Below are 23,139 nucleotides of genomic sequence, written 5' to 3'. Positions count from 1 at the left end.
CTTAGCTCACTTATTGAGCTATTTTAAACACAGTCTGATGATTCTTTATTTCTCTCCCTTCTTATTCCTCCTCCTCCATTCTTTATATTTTAAGTGTTTTATTTTGTGCTCTTTTCTGTTTCCTCTGACTGCTTTTGTGGGTAGTTGATTTTATTTTTTGCCTTTAGTTAGTATTTGGTTGGTTTGCTTTCTTTGCTGATTTTATTTACTCTGGTGACATCTATTTAGCCTTAGGAGTGCTTCCATCTAGAGCAGTCCCTCTAGAATACCCTGTAGAGTTGGTTTGTGGCTTCACCAGAGAGGGAATGGGCAGGAGGCTGTTTATTGCCATGAGGGGCCTCAGAGCTGTGCTCCTGCCCAGGGGGTTAGGGCACCCAGAGTTCCCCGGGATTCCCAGCTGCTAGGCTGAGTGTGCTAGGACCCTTCTGTCCACTGTGAGGTTCCTGTCCCTTTAAGACTTTCAAAACGCACTTGCTTTTCTTTTGTCCCAGGGGCATCGGCTGTGGGAACCTGCTTGCAGGTTTTACTGTTCCGTTTCCCTAGTATCCAGCACACCATGCACTGTGTGTCTGCACTCCTGGTGCAGATGACTAGGGCTGGCTATTTAGCGGTCCTGGGCTCCCACACTCTCCTGGCTCCGACTCCTCTCCTCTTTCGGGGGAGCTGGGGTCAGGGGCGCACTCAGGTCCTGCCAGGCCATGGCTTGTATCTTACCTCCTTCATGAGGTGCCAGGTTCTCGCAGGTGTAGATGTAGCTTGGCTGTTGTACTTTACCTTCTGGTCTCTTTTTTAGGGATAGTTGTGTTTGTTGTATTTTCAAAAATACATATGGTTTTGGGAGGAGATTTCCACTGCCCTACTCACACCGCCATCTTGGCTCCTCCCCCTGGGTTTAAGTTTTTTGTTTCTTGTTATCTTAGATTTTAGGAGGAGTGGTAATAAAGACATGGTTCAATTTGCCATGTTTAAATGAAAGTCCTCTTTTCATTGTTCTTTACGTTTTTGTGTATCTGGTCTCCCTAGCTAGCTGGTCAGCTCCAAGGAATCTGCTGTTGAAGTGTTATTTATACATCATTGTACAGTGTCTTCTGAATAGGTGTTCTACGAATGCTTGTAGCTGATAATACCAATTACCTTGAATAGCACACAAAAGTACCCTTGGAGGTACATAAGACTTTTAATGTACATTGGCATAGGTCCTTAACTTCTGTCTTTTCCTTCTCTTCAAACTCATCTGAGAATGTCTACCGCCCAGGTACATTGGCTTTCCTTCCTCACTTCCTTTTTCATAACGCTTTCTCCCTCTTTAGCACACACACACATGCACACACACACACCCCTAAATCTTTTTATGTCGCAACTTTCACAGGGTGTAAAAACCTGCAGGACAGCATACAAAAACACAATTTGAAATATTGCTTTGGCATTTCTTCCAATTAAGGCATCATAATCCAAGGTCTAGCTATATTATATATATACATACTAAGTACACATATATTTAATATGCTAAATACACGTATCCTAAAAAAGGATGAGGCTTTGTTGAAAGAACAAAGGAGCCAACCTGAAGGAGCTCTCTGAAGGAGGAATAATTTGAGCAATGGAACAATATAACTGGATTTTAACCCAAAGAACAAAATGAACATCCGTGCATCCACAGTATAAATAATTAAATAAATGGGGAAGAAGAGACAGCTCTTTCTAATAGAATACTAAGTAGTGTAGAAGTATAGAGGGAAATAGAAATTCACCATTTGCAAGACCGCACCATTAGTAATTGTAGTTTAGAACCTCTAAAACTAGGGTAAATGTAAGGAGAATCAATTTGCATAGTCTCAGAGTACCTCTCCTAGGATATCTACTAACTAAAAAGGGAAAGACAGTAACCTTGCAATGGAAAAATCTGACAGAAACCACCTTTGTTAATTATTACAGGGTGCTGGAGGAGTTTGGGCAAGAACAAAGCCTGCTAGAATTCTCCTGCCATCAGTGTATGAGTTTGTTTTTGTAACATCAAAGCTGGCAACATTTTTCAAATAATGGCCAACTCTATTTAAAATAGCTATGACTTGTGAAATTCACCAAATGATCAAAGTCAGCATCACCAATAAGACATATAGATGTCAGGAATTCTGTGACATGATGGACCAAGGACATAACTTCATTTCTGTGATACTCTTCCAAAACCGAAACCTCAGTTCCATATGAAAACACCAGACAAACCCAAACTGAGGAACATTAGACAAAATAACTGATCACTACTCATCAGAAGTGTTAAGGGTATGAAAGACAGGGGAAAACTAAGGAACTGTTACTGACAGTAGCAGACTCAGAAGTTAACTACATGCATTTTCTGAGCAATACTATGGAATAGAAAAAGGACATTAGTGGGAAAATTGGTGAAAACTGAAAGTGGTTTTTTGGTTTAATTAATGGTGTTTTTTACCAAGTAGCAATTTCTTAGTATTGATCATTGTACTATGGTTACATAAGACACTAACATTAGGCAAAGCTAGGTGAGGTTTATTTGGAAACCTTAAAATTTTGGCAACTTTTCTGTAAATCTGCAATTAGTTCAAAATAAAAGGCCAAAATAACAGACAAAAGCATGACTATGAAGTACACTTTCTCTGCATTTTTTTCCATTTTCAGAATTAACTTGTAACCTAATGCTGTATTTTGCCTCTCAGACAAAACTGCAACATTGACAGCCATAAAATGAAATTTTTGTGGAATGCAAACCTATGATCTAACGACTCCTCTTGATATGGCTGTGGCAGGGAAACAATACATTTACTACATTTGCTGGGGACTCAGCTTCCAGACAGGAAGGAGGAAAACTTTGCAAGTTAGTCTCTACTCAGCCATTGATGCTGCTTTTTTAAGTGAACTGTCTGACTAGAATACACTTCCTGCCCTCTCTACTTCTCCAACCACACTTTTTAACGTTGTAATAAAAAGAAATAATTAGAATTAGTTTAAATGTCTTTGCCCTAAAAAGGAGTAAGAACTGGCATAAATTAAGCTAGCAAGGAGATAAAAGAAGCTTAAGCTGTGAGCACAAACTATGGGTTTTATTTAATTGCAAGTAATGCAACCTATGTACACATTTTATTCTCTTCCAAGTTCTTTAACTGCAAAAAGGACTGTAATAGAGGCAGCAAACATTATAAAATGTGTTTAATTAGTAATTTATTAAGTTTACCTGTCAATTGATACTTTCTGTATGAAGCCTTTGAAATGTTTTGAGAGTTAATTTACAGTCACTAAAAGCAGATGGTTGCATAAAGCTTACAGGTAATTACAGGCTCCTGAAACTCACAACATACATGTACTTCAACATTTAAATAGAAGCCCATTTTCTTCTAAAGTAATTTCCTACTTTCCCATAAAAATATAAAAAAAGACATCTAATTTTAAAAACCTGTATTTAACCCAAATCAAGACTTTTCTACAATAGCTTTCCAAAAAGTTTAAAAGACATCACAGAATACTGTGATGTTAATCCAAATAATTTCACTACAGCAAAGTATTTTACTTATAAGAAATATTGTGCAGTGTTTTAACTTTTCATGCTAGATTTCAACTGTGTATACACTATATAAACATACCAGATTAACCCATTACTCATATTTAGGTAGTAGACTGTCACATATGACCAGTTACCATATAAACTGTCATACTGCAATTGAAAAAATGGGAAAAGGCAATCTTTATGAAACTTAAAAAAATCTCAATAGAAGGCAACTGACATCACCAAAATTTTCTGTAAAAATTACCTCATCTTCTACTTTCTTTTTCTTGTTGAATGGTATCTTTTATAGCATACAGACATTTATATTACTTTTACTTAATTTAGCCTTGTGACTGTTATCTTTTTTGACACTGAACTTATCAAAAGTCACCAAAATTAGACTCCTAAGTAGTATTTCAGAAGTTTGTTCCTTTTTAGGTTCCTCTAGAATGATTTTCCTCAGAGAGGGTAACTCTAAGAACTAGAAGAAAATGAATGACACAACACAGTGAGTTGAAACTTGTACCATCCAAAATGTATAAATATATGAACAGGTTCCTTGAACTTTTCATTTAGGACAAGTCAGAATAACTTGCTGAACATAAACAAAAATAGAGCACATTTTTTAACAATAGGAAAACACCTCAGCTTATCATAACAATGTATGAAATCTTACATAATAATACACAGCCCAAAGAATTAGAAATTCACAGCCAGATACTTGACGCATTTTCCTGAAAACATGTCTGATGCATGGCACTAACATATTAACAAAGTCAGGGAGAAAAGATAAATTTCATCACAAAAAACATATTTTCTGGATTCCAGCTCTAAGTTTTAGAGGTATACCTTAAAAATACAAATGAAAAACAAGATTCACCCTTAAAATAAAAAAAGGCTTATTGGTATGATCCATAATAGTCTTTATGATTTTACAATGGAAAACTTTTGAACTCTAGAAAATTTGACCAGTTAACCTATTTGGCCTTACTATATTCTAAATCCCCTTTTGAGAAACACATTAACGTCTTTAGTCCCTCAGGATGCAGCAGTTCTATTTGTTTTTCTTCTTTCTCGGTGGTTCATCCTCAGAGGTGCTGTCTGTGCTGGCACTGCCGGCACTGGAAGAGCTGGAATCCGAGTCTGAGTCAGAGGACGAGGAGGAGCTTGTGGAAGAGGCTGAAGATGATGAGCTGGAGTGGCTTGCATCGCTGTCACTGTCGTCCGAGGAGGACGAGGCGGAAGTTTCTTCACTCTCTGATGAAGAATCACTGGCTGAACTGTCACTGCTACTGCTACTGGAACTGGTTACACTCTTCGACCTATCAGACAAAGGGAAGCTGACATTTCACTACTTACCAGATATAACTGGTTAGTAACTTAACTAAGTTAGTAACAGTGACTTCTTGCCAGTCTAATAACATTTCCTATTCTAAGCCAAGAAACATTATTTACTATTTCCAGGTATAAGGATTCTAGAAGTTGGAGAAAAAGAAGAAATGATTTGACCCAGTAATTCCACTCCTAGGAATTTACCCAAAGAAAACATAATCCCTGATTCAAAAAGAGATATGCACCCCTATATGTATTCCTCACTATTTGCAATAGCCAAGCTATGGAAGCAACCTAAGTGTCCATCAACAGATGAATGGATAAAGGAGATATGATACATATATAATATGGAATATTATTTCAGCCATAAAAAGAAAAGAAATCCTGCCACTTGCAACAACACGGATGGATCTAGAGGGTATTAAGCTCTGTCAAATACCAGGCAGAGAGAGACAAATACCATACGATTTCACTTATTTGCAGAGTATAAAAACAAAGCAAAACGGGAGGAAAAAATATGATGGCATGAGAAGTGTGGTGGAAATCTCCTCCGAAAACCACATATATTTTGAAAATATAGCAAATACAACTATTCCTAAAAGAGTGACCAGAAGTAACAGTACACCAGCCAGTCTACATCTGGGAGAAGCGAACATCTCATGGAAAAGGGTAAAGAAAAAAGCCACGACCCAGTGGGACCAAAGCACTCCCCCAACCCTAGCTTACCGGCAGGAGGAAAAGAATCAGATAGCGGAGGGAGCGGTAGCACAGGACTACTGAATACCCAGCCCTGGAAATCTACCCTGGGAGCACAGACCCACACTGCAAGGTGCTCTGGAGAGTAGAGGGGCTGAACACCGAAGTCAGACACTAAGACTAACAACAGGTTCCTACAACCACCTGCTCTGGGACAAAAGAAAAGCAGGCGCTTTGAAAGACTTATCAACAGTCAGAAGGCTGCTAAAGGGGCAAGGGATTAGCAGAAGGAACAGGTAGACAAAATAGTCTTGGCACACTCAGTCCAGCAGGTTGGGAACTTTCAGGAGCTTCAGGCGCTGAACCCCCTGGTTGGCAACGTAGCCCCAAGGTTACTCACCACAATAAGCAGGCCTGCCATTCCTTTCTCCCTGTTGGCACCTGTGCACAAACCAGCTGTCCCCACCATTGCTGCAGACCAGCGGGAGGGCAGCTCTGCCTACAGCAACTACACAGCTTAACACAGAGGCTTCTCCCTTCCTGCAGCCAAATGCCCCAGACAGCAGATACAGGCATGGCGAGCGGGAAGCACAAAAGGGCTTTGCCCTCCCTTCAAACACATGCGCTGCCTGCCTGCGACCCCTGCCATCACCCTAGGACATCCCAAGGGCCTCCTGGCCCTTGAAAGTTTAGGGGATTAACCCAGAGGCTGCTCCCTACATGCAGTTAACTGGCAAAGACAGGGGAGACAGGTACTGCAACCAGGAAGCAGGAGGGGACTTTGTTCTCCCAGCTGACACCTGCACCACTCGCCTGCGATCACTCCCATCACACCAGGACTATGAAAAGGCAGAAGAACCTTGTTCAATTCAAAATCCCTCAAACACCAGAAAGAAGGCTGGTGAAAGTTAAGTCATCAGTCATCCCCCAAAATAATTCAAAATAAAAGTCATAAGCATGCTAATGGAGCTACAGAAAAAAATTCAAAAGCTAAGGGACAAATTCAGGAGGGAGACAGACACCTTAAAAATGCAGTTACTGATATGAAACAAACAATGGAGGGATTTAAAAGCAGATTTGATGAGGTAGAGGAGATAGTAAATGGAAAAGAAATTAGAGAATAGGAATAAAAAGAAGCTGACATAGAGAGAGAAAAAAGGATCTCTAGGAATGAAAGAATACTAAAAAGAACTGTGTGACCAATCCAAATGGAACAATATTCACATAATAGGGGGTACCAGAAGAAGAAGAGAGAGCAAAAGGGATAGAAACTGGCTTTGAAGAAATAATTGCTGAAAAAACATCCCCAGAATGGGGAAGGAAATAGTTTCTCAGCCAATGGAAGTCCACAGATCTCCATAAACAAGGAACCCAAGGAAGACAACACCAAGACATATAATAATTAAAATGGCAAAGATCAAGGACAAGGACAGAGTATTAAAAGCATCCAGAAAGAGAAAAAAGATCATCTACAAAGGTAAATCCATCAGGCTATCATCAGACTTCTCAGCAAAAACGTTAAAAGCCAGCAGGGAGTGACATGATATATTCAATGCAATGAAACAGAACCGCCTTGAACCAAGAATTCTCTACCCAGCAACATTATCATTTAATTTGAGGAGGGATTAAAACAATTCCCAGATAAGCAAAAATTGAGGGAATTTACGTCCCACAAACCATCTCTATAGTGTATATTTTTAAATTTTGCTATCATTAATGTACAATTACATGAACAACATTATGGCTACTAGACTCCCCCTATTATCAAGTCCCTACCACATACCCCATTACAGTCACTGTCCATCAGCGTAGTAAGATGCTACAGAATCACTACTTCACTTCTCTGTGTTATGCTGCCTTCCCCATGTCCCCCCTGCCTACATTATACATGGTAATTGTAATGCCGCCTTTTCCCCCTTATCCCTCCCTTCTCACCCATCCTCCCCAATCCTTTTCCCTTTGGTAACTGTTAGTCCATTCTTGGGGTTTGTGAGTCTGCTGCTGCTTTGTTCCTTCAGTTTTTTCTTTGTTGTTATACTCCACAGATGAGTAAAATCATTTGATACTTGTCTTTCTCTGCCTGGCTTATTTCACTGAGCATAATACCCTCTAGCTCCATCCATGTCGTTGCATATCTACAGTGTATTTTAAAGGGACTGCTCTAGATGGAAGTGTGCCTAAGGCAAAATAGTTGGCACCAAGGAACATAAAACCACAGTAAAGGAAATAGAACAATTAATTACTAAGCAAATGCAAAATTCAATCAGTTACCCACAAAATCAGTCAAGGGATACACAAAGAGTACAGAATATGACACCTAACATATAAAGAGAGGAGGAGGAAGAAAAACAAGGGGGAGAAAAAGAATCTTCAGACTGTGTTTATAATAGCATAATAAGTGAGTTAAGGTAGACTGCTAGATAGTAAAGAAGCTTCACTTGAACCTTTGGAACCATGAATCCAAAGTCTGCAATGGCAACAAGTACATATCTATCGATAATCACCCTAAATGTCAATGGACTGAATGCACCAATCAAAAGACATAGAGTTACAGAACAGATAAAAAGCAGGACCCATCTATATGTTACCTACAAGAGACTCACTTCAAACCAAAAGACATACACAGACTAAAAGTGAAGCGAAGGAAAAATATATTACATGCAAACAATAGTAAGAAAAAAGCAGGAGTTACTATACCTGTATCGGATAAAATAGACTTCAAAACAAACAAAGTAACAAGAGAAAAAGAAGGACATTATATAATGATAAAAGGGTCAGTCCAACAAGAGGATATAACCATTATAAATATCTATGCATCCAACATAGGAGCACCCAAATATGTACAACAAATACTAACAGAATTAAAAGGGGAAATAGAATGCAATGCATTCATTTTTGAAGACTTCAACATTCACCTCACTCCAAAACACATATCAACAAGGCAGAAAATAAGCAAGGAGACAGAGGCACAGTAGAACACATTAGAACAGATGGACCTAACAGACAGCTATAGAACACTCCACCCAAAAGCAGTAGGATACACATTCTTCTCAAGTGCACATGGGACATTTTCAACAATACATCACATACTAGGCTACAAAAAGAGCCTCAGCAATTTCAGAAACATTTAAATTGTACCAACAAACCTCAGATCACAAAGGTATAAAACTGGAAATAAATTTTACAAAGAAAATAAAAAGGCTCACAAACACATGGAGGCTTAACAACATGCTCCTAAATAATCAATGGATCGATGACCAAATTAAAACAGAGATCAAGCAATATCTGGAGACAAATTAAATAAACAATTCAATGCCCCAACTTCTGAGAGATGCAGTGAAGTCAGTTCTAGGAGGAAAATATATAGCAATCCAGCGTTTTTTAAAGATGGAAGAACAATAACAATCCCAAAGGAACAGTCTAAATTCACAATTACTGAAACTGGAAAAAGAAGAACAAATGAGGCCCAAAGTCAGTAGAAGAGTAGAAGGAGGAACATAATAAAAATCAGAGAAGAAATAAATAAAATTGAGAAGAATAAAACAATAGAAAAAAATCAATAAAACAAAGAGCAGTTTCCTTGAGAAAATAAAACAAAATAGATAAACCCCAAACCAGAATTACCAAGAAAAAAAAGAGTCTACACACATAAATAGAATCACAAATGAGAAAGGAGAAATCACTATAGACACCACAGAAATACCAAGAATTATTAACAAACTGGATAACGTAGAAGAAATGGGTAACTTTCTAGAAAAATAAAATCTTCCAAGGCTGATCCAGGAAGAAACAGAAAATCTAAACAGACCAATTACAAGCAATGAAATTGAATCAGTAATCAAAAAAATTACCCAAGAACAAAACTACCAGACCAGATGGCTTCACCACTTAATTTTATCACACATTTAGGGAAGACATAATACCCATTCTCCTTAAAATTTTCCAAAAAAAAGAAGATGGAGAAATACTTCCAAACTCATGCTATGAAGCCAGCATCACTCTAATACCAAAACCAGGCAAAGACACTACAAAAAAACAAAACTGCAGACCCATATCCCTGAAGAACATAGATGCAAAACTACTCAACAAAATATTAGCAAACCGGATTAAAAAATACATCAAAAAGATCACACATCAGGATCAAGTGGGATTCATCCCAGGGATGCAAGATAGTACAACATTAGAAAATCCATCAACATAACCTACTATATCAATAAAAAGGACAAAAATCACATGATCATCTCCATAGATACTGAAAAAGCACTTGACAAAATTCATCACCCATTCGGATGGAGCCTGAGGGTATGATGCTCAATGAAATAAGCCAGGCAGAGAAAGACAAGTATCAAATGATTTCAGTCATCTGTGGAGTACAACAACAAAGAAAAAACTGAAGGAATAAAACAGCAGCAGACTCACAGATCCTAAGAATGGACTAAGAGTTGCCAAAGGGAAAGGGACTGGGGACAATGGGTGGGAAGGGAGGGATAACGGGAAATGAGGCATTACTATTAGCACAAATAATGTAGCAGGGGGGAGAGGGGAAAGGCAGTATATACAGAGAAGACAAGTAATGATTCTATAGCATCTTACTATGCTGACAGACAGTGACTGTAATGGGGTATGGGGGGGGACTTGGTAATAGGGGGAGTCTAGTAACCATAAGGTTGTTCAAGTAAGTGTACATTAATGATATCAAAAGAAATTCATCATCCATTCATGATAAAAACTCTCAACAAAATTGGTATAGAGGGCAAGTACCTCAACATAATAAAGGCCATATATGACAAACACACAGCAAACATCATAGTTAACACTGAAAAGCTGAAAGTTTTCCTCTAAGATCAGGGACAAAGATGCCCACTCTCATGACTTTTATTCAATATAGTACTGGAGGTACGAGCCATGGCAATCAGACAACACAAAGAAATAAAAGGGATCCAAGTTAGTAAGGAAGAAGTTAAACTGCCACTGTTTGCAGATGACATGATATTGTACATAAAAAATGCTAAAGAATCCACTACAAAAATACTAGAACTACATGGGGGCAAGATGGCGGCGTGACTAGAGCAGTGGAAATCTCCTCCCAAAACCACATGTATTTTTGAAAATACAACAAATACAACTCTTACTAAAAGAGAGACCAGAAGACACAGGACAATAGCCAGACTACATCCACACCTGCGAGAACCCAGTGCCTCGCAAAGGGGGTAAGATAAAAGCCGCGGCCTGGCGGGACCCAAGGGCCTCTCACCCCAGCTCCCAGTGGGAGGAGAGGAGGCGGAGCGGGGAGGGAGAGGGAGCCCAGGACTGCTAAACACCCAGCCCTAGCCATCTGCACCAGAGCGCAGACACAGTGCATGCGTGGGATGCTGGAAACTAGGAAAACAGGACAGTAAGACCTGTGAGCAGGTCCCCGCAGCCGGCGCCCTGGGGACAAAGAAAAGCAAGTGCTTTTTGAAAGTCTTAAAGGGACAGGGACCCCACAGCTGGACAGAAGCATCCTGGGTCACATAGCCCAGCAGGTGGGAATCCCGGGGAACTCCGGGCACCCTAACCCCCCGGGCAGCAGCGCACCTCGGAGGCCCCTCATGGAGATAAACAGCCTCCTGGCCGTTTCCCCTCCAACGCGGCTCTGCCGTATCGGAGCAGCAGCCTGAGGAAGGCTACGCACACAGAAACCGCAGAGCTAAACTCCACAGCAGCCAAGCAAGAATCAGAAGCCCCGTCTGCGCGCAGCTGCCCGCACACGCTGCTAGAGGTCATTGTTCTCCCAGGAGAGGAAGGCCATAAACCAACAAGAAGGGACATTCACCCAGCCGGCACTCGCAACAGCTCCGCAAACTATCTCTATCACCATGAAAAGGCAGAATTGGAGACAGACCAAAATCACAGAGTCAACCCTTGAGAAGGAGATAGACCTAACCAGTCTTCCTGAAAAAGAATTCAAAATAAAGGTCATAACCATGCTGACGGAACTGCCGAGAAATTTACAAGAGCTAAGGGATGACGTAGGAAGGGAGATTACAGAAATGAAACAATCTCTGGAGGGATTTATAAGCAGAAGATGCAAGAGGCCATTGATGGAATAGAAACCAGAGAACAGGCACGCATAGAAGCTGATGCAGACAGAGATAAAAGGATCTCCAGGAATGAAACAATATTAAGAGAATTGTGTGACCAATCCAAAAGGAACAATATCCGCATTATAGGGGTACCAGAAGAAGAAGAGAGAGCAAAAGGGATAGAAAGTATCTTGGAAGAAATAATTGCTGAAAACTTCCCCAAACTGGGGGAGGAAGTAATCAATCAGACCACAGAAATACACAGAACTCCCAAGAGAAGGGACCCAAGGAGGACAACACCAAGACACATAATTATTAAAATGGCAAAGATCAAAGACAGGGACAGAGTTTTAAAGGCAGCTATAGAGAGGAAAAAGGTCACCTTCAAATGAAAACCCATCAGGCTATCTATCATCAGACTTCTCAACAGAAACCTTACAGGCGAGAAGAGAATGGCATGATATATTTAATGCAATGAAACACAAGGGGCTTGAACCAAGAATACTGTATCCAGCAAGATTATCATTTAAATATGAAGGAGGGATTAAACAATTCCCAGAAAAGCAACAGTTGAGGGAATTTGCCTCCCACAAACCACCTCTACAGGGTATTTTAGAGGGACTGTTCTAGACGGGAGCACTCTTAAGACCAAACAGATGTCACCAGAGAAAATAAAATCACAGCAAAGAAAGCAGACCAACCAAATACTAAAAAAAGGCAAAAAATAAAATCAACTACCCACAAAAGCAGTTAAAGGAAACACAAAAGAGCAGAGAATAAAACAACCAACATATAAAGAATGGAGGAGCAGGAATAAAAAGGGAGAGAAATAATCACCAGACAGTGTTTATAACAGCTCAATAAGCGAGTTAAGTTAGACAGTAAGATACTAAAGAAGCTAACCTTGAACCTCTCGTAACCATGAATCTAAAGCCTGCAATGGCAATAAGTACATATCTTTCAATAATCATCTTAAATGTAAATGGACTGAATGAATCAAAAGACACAGAGTAATAGAATGGATAAAAAAGCAAGACCCATCTATATACTGCTTACAAGAGACTCACCTCAAACCCAAAGACATGCACAGATTAAAAGTCAAGGGATGGAAAAAGATATTTCATGCAAACAACAGGAAGAATAAGGCAGGTATTGCAGTACTAGTATTAGACAAAATAGACTTCAAAACAAAGAAACTAACAAGAGATAAAGGACATTACATAACGATAAAGGGCTCAGTCCAACAGGAGGATATAACCATTATAAATATATATGAACCCAACACAGGAGCACCAGCATATGTGAAACAAATACTAACAGAACTGAAGGAAGAAATAGAATGCAATGCATTCATTTTAGGAGAGTTCAACACGCCACTCACCCCAAAGGATAGATCCACCAGACAGAAAATAAGTAAGGACACAGAGGCACTGAACAACACACTAGAACAGATGGACCTAATAGACATCTATAGAACTCTACACCCAAAAGCAACAGGATACACATTCTTCTCAAGTGCACATGGAACATTCTCTAGAAACGACCACATACGAGGCCACAAAAAGAGCCTCAGTAAATTCCAAAAGATTGAAATTCTACCAACCAACTTTTCAGACCACAAAGGTATGAAACTAGAAATAAATTGTACAAAGAAAACAAAAAGGCTCACAAACAGGAGGCTTAACAACATGCTACTAAATAATCAATGGATCAATAAACAAATTAAAATAGAGATCAAGGAATATATGGAGACAAATGACAACACCAACACAAAGCCCCAACTTCTGTGGGATGCAGCGAAAGCAGTCTTAAGAGGAAAGTATATAGCAATCAAGGCATACTTAAAGAAGGAAGAACAATCCCGAATGAATACTCTAACATTGCAATTATCGAAACTGGAAAAAGAAGAACAAATGAGGCCCAAAGTCACCAGAAGGAGGGACATAATAAAGATCAGAGAAGAAATAAACAAAATTGAGGAGAATAAAACACTAGAAAAAATCAATAAAACCAAGAGCTGGTTCTTTGGGAAAATAAACAAAATAGATAAGCCTCTAGCCAAACTTATTAAGAGAAAAAGAGAATCAACACACATCAACAGAATCAGAAATGAGAATGGAAAAATTACGAGAGACTACACAGAAATACAAAGAATTATTAAAGACTACTATGAAAACCTATATGCTAACAAGCTGGAAAACCTAGAAGAAATGGACAACTTCCTAGAAAAATACAACCTTCCAAGACTGACCAAGGAAGAAACACAAAAGTTAAACAAACCAATTACGAGCAAAGAAATTGAAGCGGTAATCAAAAACTACCCAAGAACAAAACCCCCGGACCAGATGGATTTACCTCGGAATTTTATCAGACATACAGAGAAGACATAATACCCATTCTCCTTAACATTTTCCAAAAAATAGAAGAGGAGGGAATACTCCCAAACTCATTCTATGAAGCTAGCATCACTCTAATACCAAAACCAGGCAAAGACCCCACAAAAAAGATTACAGACCAATATTCTTGATGAACATAGATGCAAAAATACTCAACAAAATATTAGAAAACCAATTCAAAAATACATCAAGAGGATCATACACCATGACCAAGTGGGATTCATCCCAGGGATGCAAGGATGGTACAACATTTGAAAATCCATTAACATTATCCACCACATCAACAAAAAGAAGGACAAAAACCACATGACCAACTCCAAAGATGCTGAAAAGGCATTAGACAAAATTCAACATCCATTCATGATAAAAACTCTCAACAAAATGGGTATAGAGGGCAAGTACCTCAACATAATAAAGGCCATATACAATAAATCCACAGCTAACATCATACTGAACAGTGAGAAGCTGAAAGCTTTTCCTCTGAGATCGGAAACAAGACAGGGATGCCCACTCTCCCCACTGTTATTCAACGTGGTACTGGAGGTCCTAGCCATGGCAATCAGACAAAACAAAGAAATACAAGGAATCCAGATTGGTAAAGAAGTCAAACTGTCACTATTTGCAGATGACATGATAGTGTACATAAAAAACCCTAAAGACTCCACTGCAAAACTACTAGAACTGATATCAGAATACAGCAAAGTTGCAGCATACAAAATTAGCACACAGAAATCTGGCTTTCCTATACACTAACAATGAACCAATAGAAAGACAAATCAGGAAAACAATTCCATTCACAATTGTATCAAAAAGAATAAAATACCTAGGAATAAACCTAACCAAAGAAATGAAAGACCTATACCCTGAAAACTATAAGACACTCTTAAGATAAATTAAAGAGGATACTAACAAATGGAAACTCATCCCATGCTCTTGGCTAGGAAGAGTTAATATCGTCAACATGGCCATCCTGCCCAAAGCAATATACAGATTTGATGCAATCCCCATCAAATTACCAACAACATTCTTCAACTTACTGGAACAAATAGTTCAAAAATTCATATGGAAACACCAAAGACCCCAAATAGCCAAAGCAATCCTGAGAAAGAAGAAAAAAGTGGCGGGGATCTCACTCCCCAACTTCTGGCTCTACTACAAAGCCATAGTAATCAAGACAGTTTGGTACTGGCACAAGAGCAGAGCCACAAACCAGTGGAACAGATTAGAGACTTCAGACATTAACCCAAACATATATGGTCAATTAATATTCGATAAAGACCATGGACATACAATGGTGAAATGAAAGTCTCTTCAACAGATGGTGCTGGCAAAACTGGACAGCTACACGTAGGAGAATGAAACTGGATCACTATCTAACCCCATACACAAAAGTAAATTCGAAATGGATCAAAGACCTGAATGTAAGTCATGAAACCATAAAACTTTTAGAAAAAAACATAGGCAAAAATCTCTTCGACATAAACATGAGCAACTTCTTCATGAACATATCTCCCTGGGCAAGGGAAACAAAAGCAAAAATGAACAAGTGGAACTATATCAAACTGAAAAGCTTCTGTACAGCAAAGAACACCATCAATAGAACAAAAAGGTACCCTACAGTATGGGAGAATATATTTGAAAATGACAGATCCAATAAAGGCTTGACGTCCAGAATATATAAAGAGCTCACACGCCTCAACAAACAAAAAACAAATAACCCAATTAAAAAATGGGCAGAGGAACTGAACAGACAGTTCTCCAAAAAAGAAATACAGATGGCCAAGAGACACATGAAAAGATGCTCCACATCGCTAATTATCAGAGAAATGCAAATTAAAACCACAATGAGATATCACCTCACACCAGTAAGGATGTCTACCATCCAAAAGACAAAGAACAACAAATGTTGGTGAGGTTGTGGAGAAAGGGGAACCCTCCTACACTGCTGGTGGGAATGTAAATTAGCTCAACCATTGTGGAAAGCAGAATGGAGGTTCCTCAAAATGTTCAAAATAGACTTACCATTTGACCCAGGCATTCTACTTCTAGGAATTTACCCTAAGAATGCAGCACTCCAGTTCGATAAAGACAGATGCACCCCTATGTTTACCACTGCACTATTTACAATAGCCAAGAAATGGAAGCAACCTAAGTGTCCATCAGTAAATGAATGGATAAAGAAGATGTGGTACATATACACAATGGAATATTACTCAGCCATAAGAAGAAAACAAATCCTACAATTTGCAACAACATGGATGGAGCTAGAGGGTATTATGCTCAGTGAAATAAGCCAAGCAGAGAAAGACAAATACCAAATGATTTCACTCATCTGTGGAGTATAAGAACAAAGGAAAAACTGAAGGAACAAAACAGCAGCAGAATCATAGAACCCAAGAAGGGACTAACAGTTACTAAAGGGAAAGGGACTGGGGAGAACGGGACGGTAGGAAGGGATAAGAGTGGGGAAGAAGAAAGGGGGCCTTACAATTAGCATGTATAATGTGGGGGGGGGCATAGGGAGGGATGTGCAACACAGAGAAGACAAGTAGTGAGTCTATAACATCTTACTACGCTGATGGACAGTGACTGTAATGGGGTTTGTGGGGGGACTTGGTGTAGGGGAGAGCCTAGTAAAACATAAAGTTCTTCATGTAATTGTAGATTAATGATAACAAAGCAAAACAAAAAAATCCTAGAACTAATATCTGAATTCATCAAAGTTTCAGGATACAAAATTAATACACAGAAATCCATTGCATTCCTATACATTGACGATGAACTAGCATAAAGCGAAATCAGGAAAACAATTCCATTCACAACTGCATCAAACAGAATAAAATACCTATGAATAAACCTAACCAAGGAAGTGAAAGACCTATGCCCTGAAAATTACAAGACACTTGAGAGAAATTAAATAGGACACTAATAAATGGAAATTCATCACATGCTCTTGGCTAGGAAGAATTAATATTGTCAAAATGGCCATGCTGCCTAGAGCAATCTATAGATTCAATGTAATCCCTACCATAATACTAACAGCATTCTTCAACAAATTGGAACAAAAAGTTCTAAAATTCATATGGAACCACAAAAGATGCTGAATAGCCAAAGCAATCCTGAGAAAGAAAAAGCAGGGGGGATTACGTTCTCCAACTTCAAGCTCTACTATAAAGCCACAGTAATCAAGAAAATTTGGTACTGGAACTAGAACAGACCCACAGATCAATGGAACAGAATAGAGAGCCCAGATATAAACCCACACATATATGGCCAATTAATATATGATAAAGGAGCCATGGACATACAGTGGGGAAATGAGAGCCTCTTCAACAGCTGGTGTTGGCAAAACTGGACAGCTACATATAAGAGAATGAAACTGGATTACTGTCTTAACTCCATACACAAAAGTAAACTCGAAATGGATCAAAAGACCTGAATGTAAATCATGAAACCATAGAACTTTTAGAAGAAAACATAGGCAAAACTCTTTTGAATATAAACATGAGCAAGTTTTTCCTGAACATATCTCCTTGGGCAAGGAAAAGAAAAGCAAAAATGAACAAGTGGGACTATATCAAACTAAAATGCTTCTGTACAGCAAAGAACACCATCAATAGAACAAAAAGGCATCCTACAGTATGGGAGAATATATTCATAAATGACATATCTGAAAGGGGGTTGACATCCAAATTATATAAATAGCTCACATGCCTCGACACCCAAAAAACAAATAACTTGATAAAAAAATGGGCAGGGGATCTGAAGAGACACTCCTTCAATGAAGAAATTCAGATGGCCAGCAGGCACATGAAAAGATGCTCCACATTGCTAACCATCAGAGAAATGCAAATTAAAACTGCAGTGAGATATCACCTCACACCACTTAGGATGGCCAACATCCAAAAGACAAACAACAAGTGCTGGTGAGGATGTGGAGAAAGGGGAACCCTCCTACACTGCTGTTGGGAATGTAAATTAGTTCAACCACTGTGGAAAGCAGTATGAAGGTTCCTCAAAAATCTAAAAACAGAAATACCATTTGACCTGGGAATTCCACTCCTAGGAATTTACGCAAAGAAAACAGGATCCCAGATTCAAAAAGACATATGCATTCCTATGTTTATCACAGCACTATTTACAATAGCCAAGATATGGAAGCAACCTAAGTGCCCATCAGTAGATGAATGAATAAAGAAGATGTGGCACATATATACAATGGAATCCTATCATTTGAAGAAACAAATCCTATCATTTGCAACAACATGGATGGAGCTAGAGGGTATTATGCTCAGTGAAATAAGCCAGGCAGAGAAAGACAAATACCAAATGATTTCATTCATCTGTAGAGTATAACAACAAAGCAAAATCTGAAGGAACAAAACAGCAGCAGACTCACAGAAGCCAAGAATGGACTAACAGTTACCAAAGGGAAAGGCAGGGTGGGTGGGAAGGGAGGGATAAAGTGATTAAGGGCATTATGATTAGCACATATAATATAGTTGGGGCACTGGGAAGGAAGTATAGCACAGAGAAGACAAGTAGTGACTCTATAGCATCTTACTATGCTGATGACAGTGACTGTAATGGGGTATGTGGTGGGGACTTGATAATGGGGGGAATCTAGTAACCGCAATGCTGCTCATGTGATTATATATCAATTATACCTCAATTAAAAAAAACAATGCATGATATTGTATGTATTTTCTTCCATATCCTTTTTTCCACTAATCTATGGTAGAAGTTCAGTATTGTATGAATATAACAATTTACATATTATCTTTAATAAACACTTGGTAATTTCTAAAAATGAAATAAAATAAAATAGAAAAAAAGCAAAACAGAGGGGCCAAAACAGCAGTAGACTCATAGACACGAGAAGGGACTAGTGGTTACCAAAGGGGAGGGGGATAAAGAGCACAGTTATTTGCAATCACAATATAAGCTGATCACAGGGACCATTGAACCACTGTGATGTACGTTGGAAAGCAATGTAAGATTGTATATTAACAATACTTTAATAACATATATATATATATATATATATATATATATATATATATATATAAAAGAAGAAATAAAGGCATAAATTACAGACCGGTAAAGAGACAAACATCAGAAAACAGGATGATATTTAATCATGAACTGCAAACAGGAGACTTTGGATTCCAATCTTAGAACTATTATTTTAAAATCCCTCTCCCCACCCCTCCAACTAGTATTACAGATTACGTACATGATATACTCCTAAAGCCACACATACCTTTTTTTCTTGGACTTTCTTTCTACTTTAGTTTCTCCAACGCTGATAAACATGAGGGAAGAAAAAGGCGCCTGTTAATGGAGTGATTATACACAGCTCAGACAAACCCTTCTACTATCCCCAAAACTTCTACATCAACGAAACACTTTGTCTTTCATAACATGTACTCAGAGTCCAGTGTATGTTATAACCACATGCAATGTTTCCTGTAGGTTGTGGTACATGCAGTCAACGTAACTGACAGTTAAGCCAGATACTATCAACTGTATCTTTAAAGCCAGGTAAGTAAGTTAGTAGTTAAGATAACTGAATGCACCAATTTGATTCTTTTTTAGTTTTTAACTTAGGTTGATATGCCTAAATGAACCACTTACTGAACAACAGAATAAAGAAAATATTATGACAACACCTGTAACATTTCAGAGTCATATTATGAATGTCCATTTCATATTAAATAAAAGCAGCCTTTAATTTAAAATAACCATTTCTTTTTCTGCATGTCCCCTACATGTTCAGTCATTTACTGTTTAGAAACTAGGCCCTTAACACTTCAAGACTGTGCTCCCTCACATTATTTATAAAGAAGGAAGTCTGGCAATTTTTGAATGAAATACACAAATAGTTTGCTACTCTATTTCTGCCAAACAACAAGCTCCCCTTGAAGGGGGAGCTCCCATGTACTACGACGCTTCATCAATCACAGACCCAACACTCCTCATCAGGAAGAAGCCTACTTTACTAACCCCCACAACCCCCCCAGGCAGGAGGAAGGAAATTTTTCACCAGCAACAGCCAGTGAGAAACTGCCACACGCAGCCAAAGAGAAATCTGAAGTTTTACTCTCCTGCAGTGGATTTTCATCTTAAACAGCCCCTCCCAGTTTTCTCCCGTTCTCTATAAAAGCAAGCCCTCTGCTTCATTCTTTGGACTTGCCCATGGTTTGCCACTGCAGCTTGTCCTAAACTGCAATTCTTCTGCTATTCCTGAATAAACTCATTTTGCTGGTAAAATAACTGGCCATTTTGTTTTTAAGGTTGACAGCTCATATAACCTACCTCACAGTATTCTATTGTATTTCATTGGCAGCTAAGGCAATAAAGCAAAATGGTTAACAGCATGGATTCTGGAGACAGGCTGGATGGTTTAACACTTTTTTTCCACTTGCTAGCTGTGTGACAATGAGCCAGTTACTGAACCTCTCTATGCCTCAGTGTCTTCCTATGTAAAATGGGGATAATAATGGTACTTACCTCAGTGTCTTCCTATGTAAAATGGGGATAATGGTACTTACCTTAATGGTATAGATATAACAATTAAATAAGCTAATACTTACAAAGAGCTTAGTAAAATGTCTGGCAAATAGTAAGCACTCATTAAACACTGGCTAGTATTATGATCTAAATCTAGATAACCACGAGACATTAAGTCTCTTAATAAATTCCATAAATATAAATTAAAAATATTCCTTTGGCTACCACATGTAAACTTACCTTTGTTGTAATAATAACAACCTGTTTTCTTTTTCTTTTAAAGCTTTCTTTAGTTCTGCTGTTCTTGAAGGCCTATGTAGGTATTTTCTTTTTCCTGTGCATTCATAAGTCCAATGTCCGAATTCCAAGCATTTCTGACATCTTACATGTTGCTTATTTGCTTCACTGCAGAGCAAAAAATAGAACATGGGCCTTAAAATTTTGACTTGACATTTTCTGCCCTGAAAAACATAAACAATATGAAACATAAAATGATGTTAATTTTTAAGGTCCATCTCAAAAATAAACACCATTTTACACTTAAAATTGTTTATGTGAGATTTCATCACCAGGCAGTATAGTAAGTGGTTAAGAACATGGATTTGGAGTTAGATAAAAGTGAATTCCAATCTTCATCCCTCAATTCTCTTCCAGTAATGGCAACCTAACTAACTCAGACCAACTCTTCAGCTCAGAACTAGAAAAGGTGGCCAAAAAATTTTAACAATCTGCTTGAGGCATCAAAGAACATACAAGGGGGTAAACAATGACCAAGCTAAGATATGGAAAAAGGTGGGAATCCAGAGCGGTCATCCCCGCGTTTAGGCCGACTCTTGTGCTGGGGTGTCCGGCCAACTCAACAGGATAAGCCTCGCTTACAACAAGCCAGGGAGACAGATTGTTTTTCCAGAGTTAGGACTCGATGAGCTACATACACCCTAAGAATAAACCAACTATATATGCAGTGCAGCTCAGCTTCTAGTCATCAGAAGACTAAGAAAAATCTCAATCCCTGAAATTGGATTAGGACGCAGCAAGCAAAGAAAAATAGATGACAGAGTTGGAAAGCAAGAAATAAAATAGCCACTCCTCATTGAAAGATGATGTACATGGCAAATCCCAAAGCATCTACAGAGGAAGTATTTTGATGTAATTAGAATTCATAATCAAGTTTAGCAAGGCTTTTGACTTGCGCCAGCAAACTTTGCCTATAAAGAGTCAGACAGTAAATATTTTAGATTTTTCAGACTCAGAGGCAAAATTAATGATACTATGTAGTACCTATATGAGAGGCAATAAATTTCCACAAATATTTTATTAATTAAAGTATTTTATATAAAAGAGGTTTACTAATGAAAAGAAAGGAATTTTTTTCTGGAGGATAACATTTCACTCAACTGAGGTTCAAAGTTAGTGTTCTGTATCATCAAACCCATCGTGTTATACAGATGTAAATAACATTCTTAGCTTGCAAGCCTATGAGAACAGTCAGCAGGTAGAATTCAGTGGACTATGGATTGCTGAATTCTGTATTAGATATAAGGTCAACATATAAAAGTCAGTTGATTTTTTTATATAATAAAAACAGTTAAAAATGAAAAATTTAAAAGTAATATTTATAACAGCCTGAAAAATACCAAATACCTAGAAACAAATTGAAGAAAATATGAGCAACACTTCTATGCAGAGAACAAATATTACTGAGAGAAATTAAACATCTAAATAAATAGCTAAATATAAAAATATACCATGTCCATAGATAGGAAGACTCAATATGGTAAAAATGCCCATTCTCCCCAAAATGATCTATAGATTCAAGGCAATGCCAATCAAAATCCCAACAGGTTTCTGTTTGTTTGTTTGTTTGGTGTAGAACTTAACAAACTTATTCTAACATGTATATGGAAATTCAAAAAGGCCAAGAATAGCCAAAACATCCTTGCAAAGGAACAAGAGAAGACTTAGATTGAAACACACTGACTTATGATAAAACTATAGTAATCAAGAATGTGAGACTGGAGCAAAGATATACAAATAAGCCAAAAGAACAGAATACAATGTATAGAAATAGACTATATGTATAACTGAACACTTAATTTATGATATTCATGGCACTAGAGAGCAATGGGGGAAGAAAGAAATTATAAATGGTGTAGGAAAACTGGCTATGCATATATAAAAAATATATATAACCTCTACTCTCCATTATATGCAAACCTGATTACAGACCTGGACAAACAAAAAAGGTCTTAGAAGATAGTATTAAAAAAATGACATATTTGAGTTAGGAATTCATTAAAAAAAAGAGAGAGAGAGAAAGAAAAACACTAACATAAAGGAAAAGATTGATAGATTATACTCAAATTAAGAATTTCTGTTTGTCAAAATGTACTATGAAAAGAGTAAAAGGGAAGCCAAAGAGTGAAAGATATTTGCAATATATATAACCAACAGTCTCATCTCCAGAATATACAAAGAACTTTTACAAATCAATAAGAAAATGGGTAAACAAAAATAAGATGAAGTGGAATTAGAATTAATAACTGAACTGTGCAAAGCTGTAGGATTCAAAATTAATACACAGAAATCTGTTGCCTTCCTATATACTGACAACAAACTAGCA

At 38.1% G+C, this 23,139-nt stretch overlaps 1 protein-coding gene across 2 annotated transcripts in view; it reads right to left on the bottom strand.

Annotated features, from left to right (window-relative positions):
- Window positions 1-3,175: 3,175 nt before the first annotated feature.
- Window positions 3,176-23,139, bottom strand: part of ZCCHC10 (zinc finger CCHC-type containing 10) — a 39,843-nt gene continuing 19,879 nt past the window's right edge. The window contains exons 2-4 of one of the 2 annotated variants that reach the window (XM_037003557.2): window positions 20,757-20,921; window positions 19,267-19,308; window positions 3,176-4,836 (exon numbers count right to left, since the gene is read on the bottom strand). In XM_037003557.2, the coding sequence (XP_036859452.1) occupies window positions 4,569-4,836; window positions 19,267-19,308; window positions 20,757-20,921 (475 nt within the window). In that variant the 3' untranslated portion in view covers window positions 3,176-4,568. Of the gene's footprint in view, window positions 4,837-19,266; window positions 19,309-20,756; window positions 20,978-23,139 lie in introns of both variants that reach the window. The other variant, XM_037003558.2, reaches the window with a different exon arrangement.

Source organism: Manis javanica, chromosome 14 (assembly GCF_040802235.1).
Source record: "Manis javanica isolate MJ-LG chromosome 14, MJ_LKY, whole genome shotgun sequence".
NCBI classification, from domain to species: Eukaryota; Metazoa; Chordata; class Mammalia; order Pholidota; family Manidae; genus Manis; species Manis javanica.
This window is presented reverse-complemented; position numbering and strand designations above follow the sequence as displayed.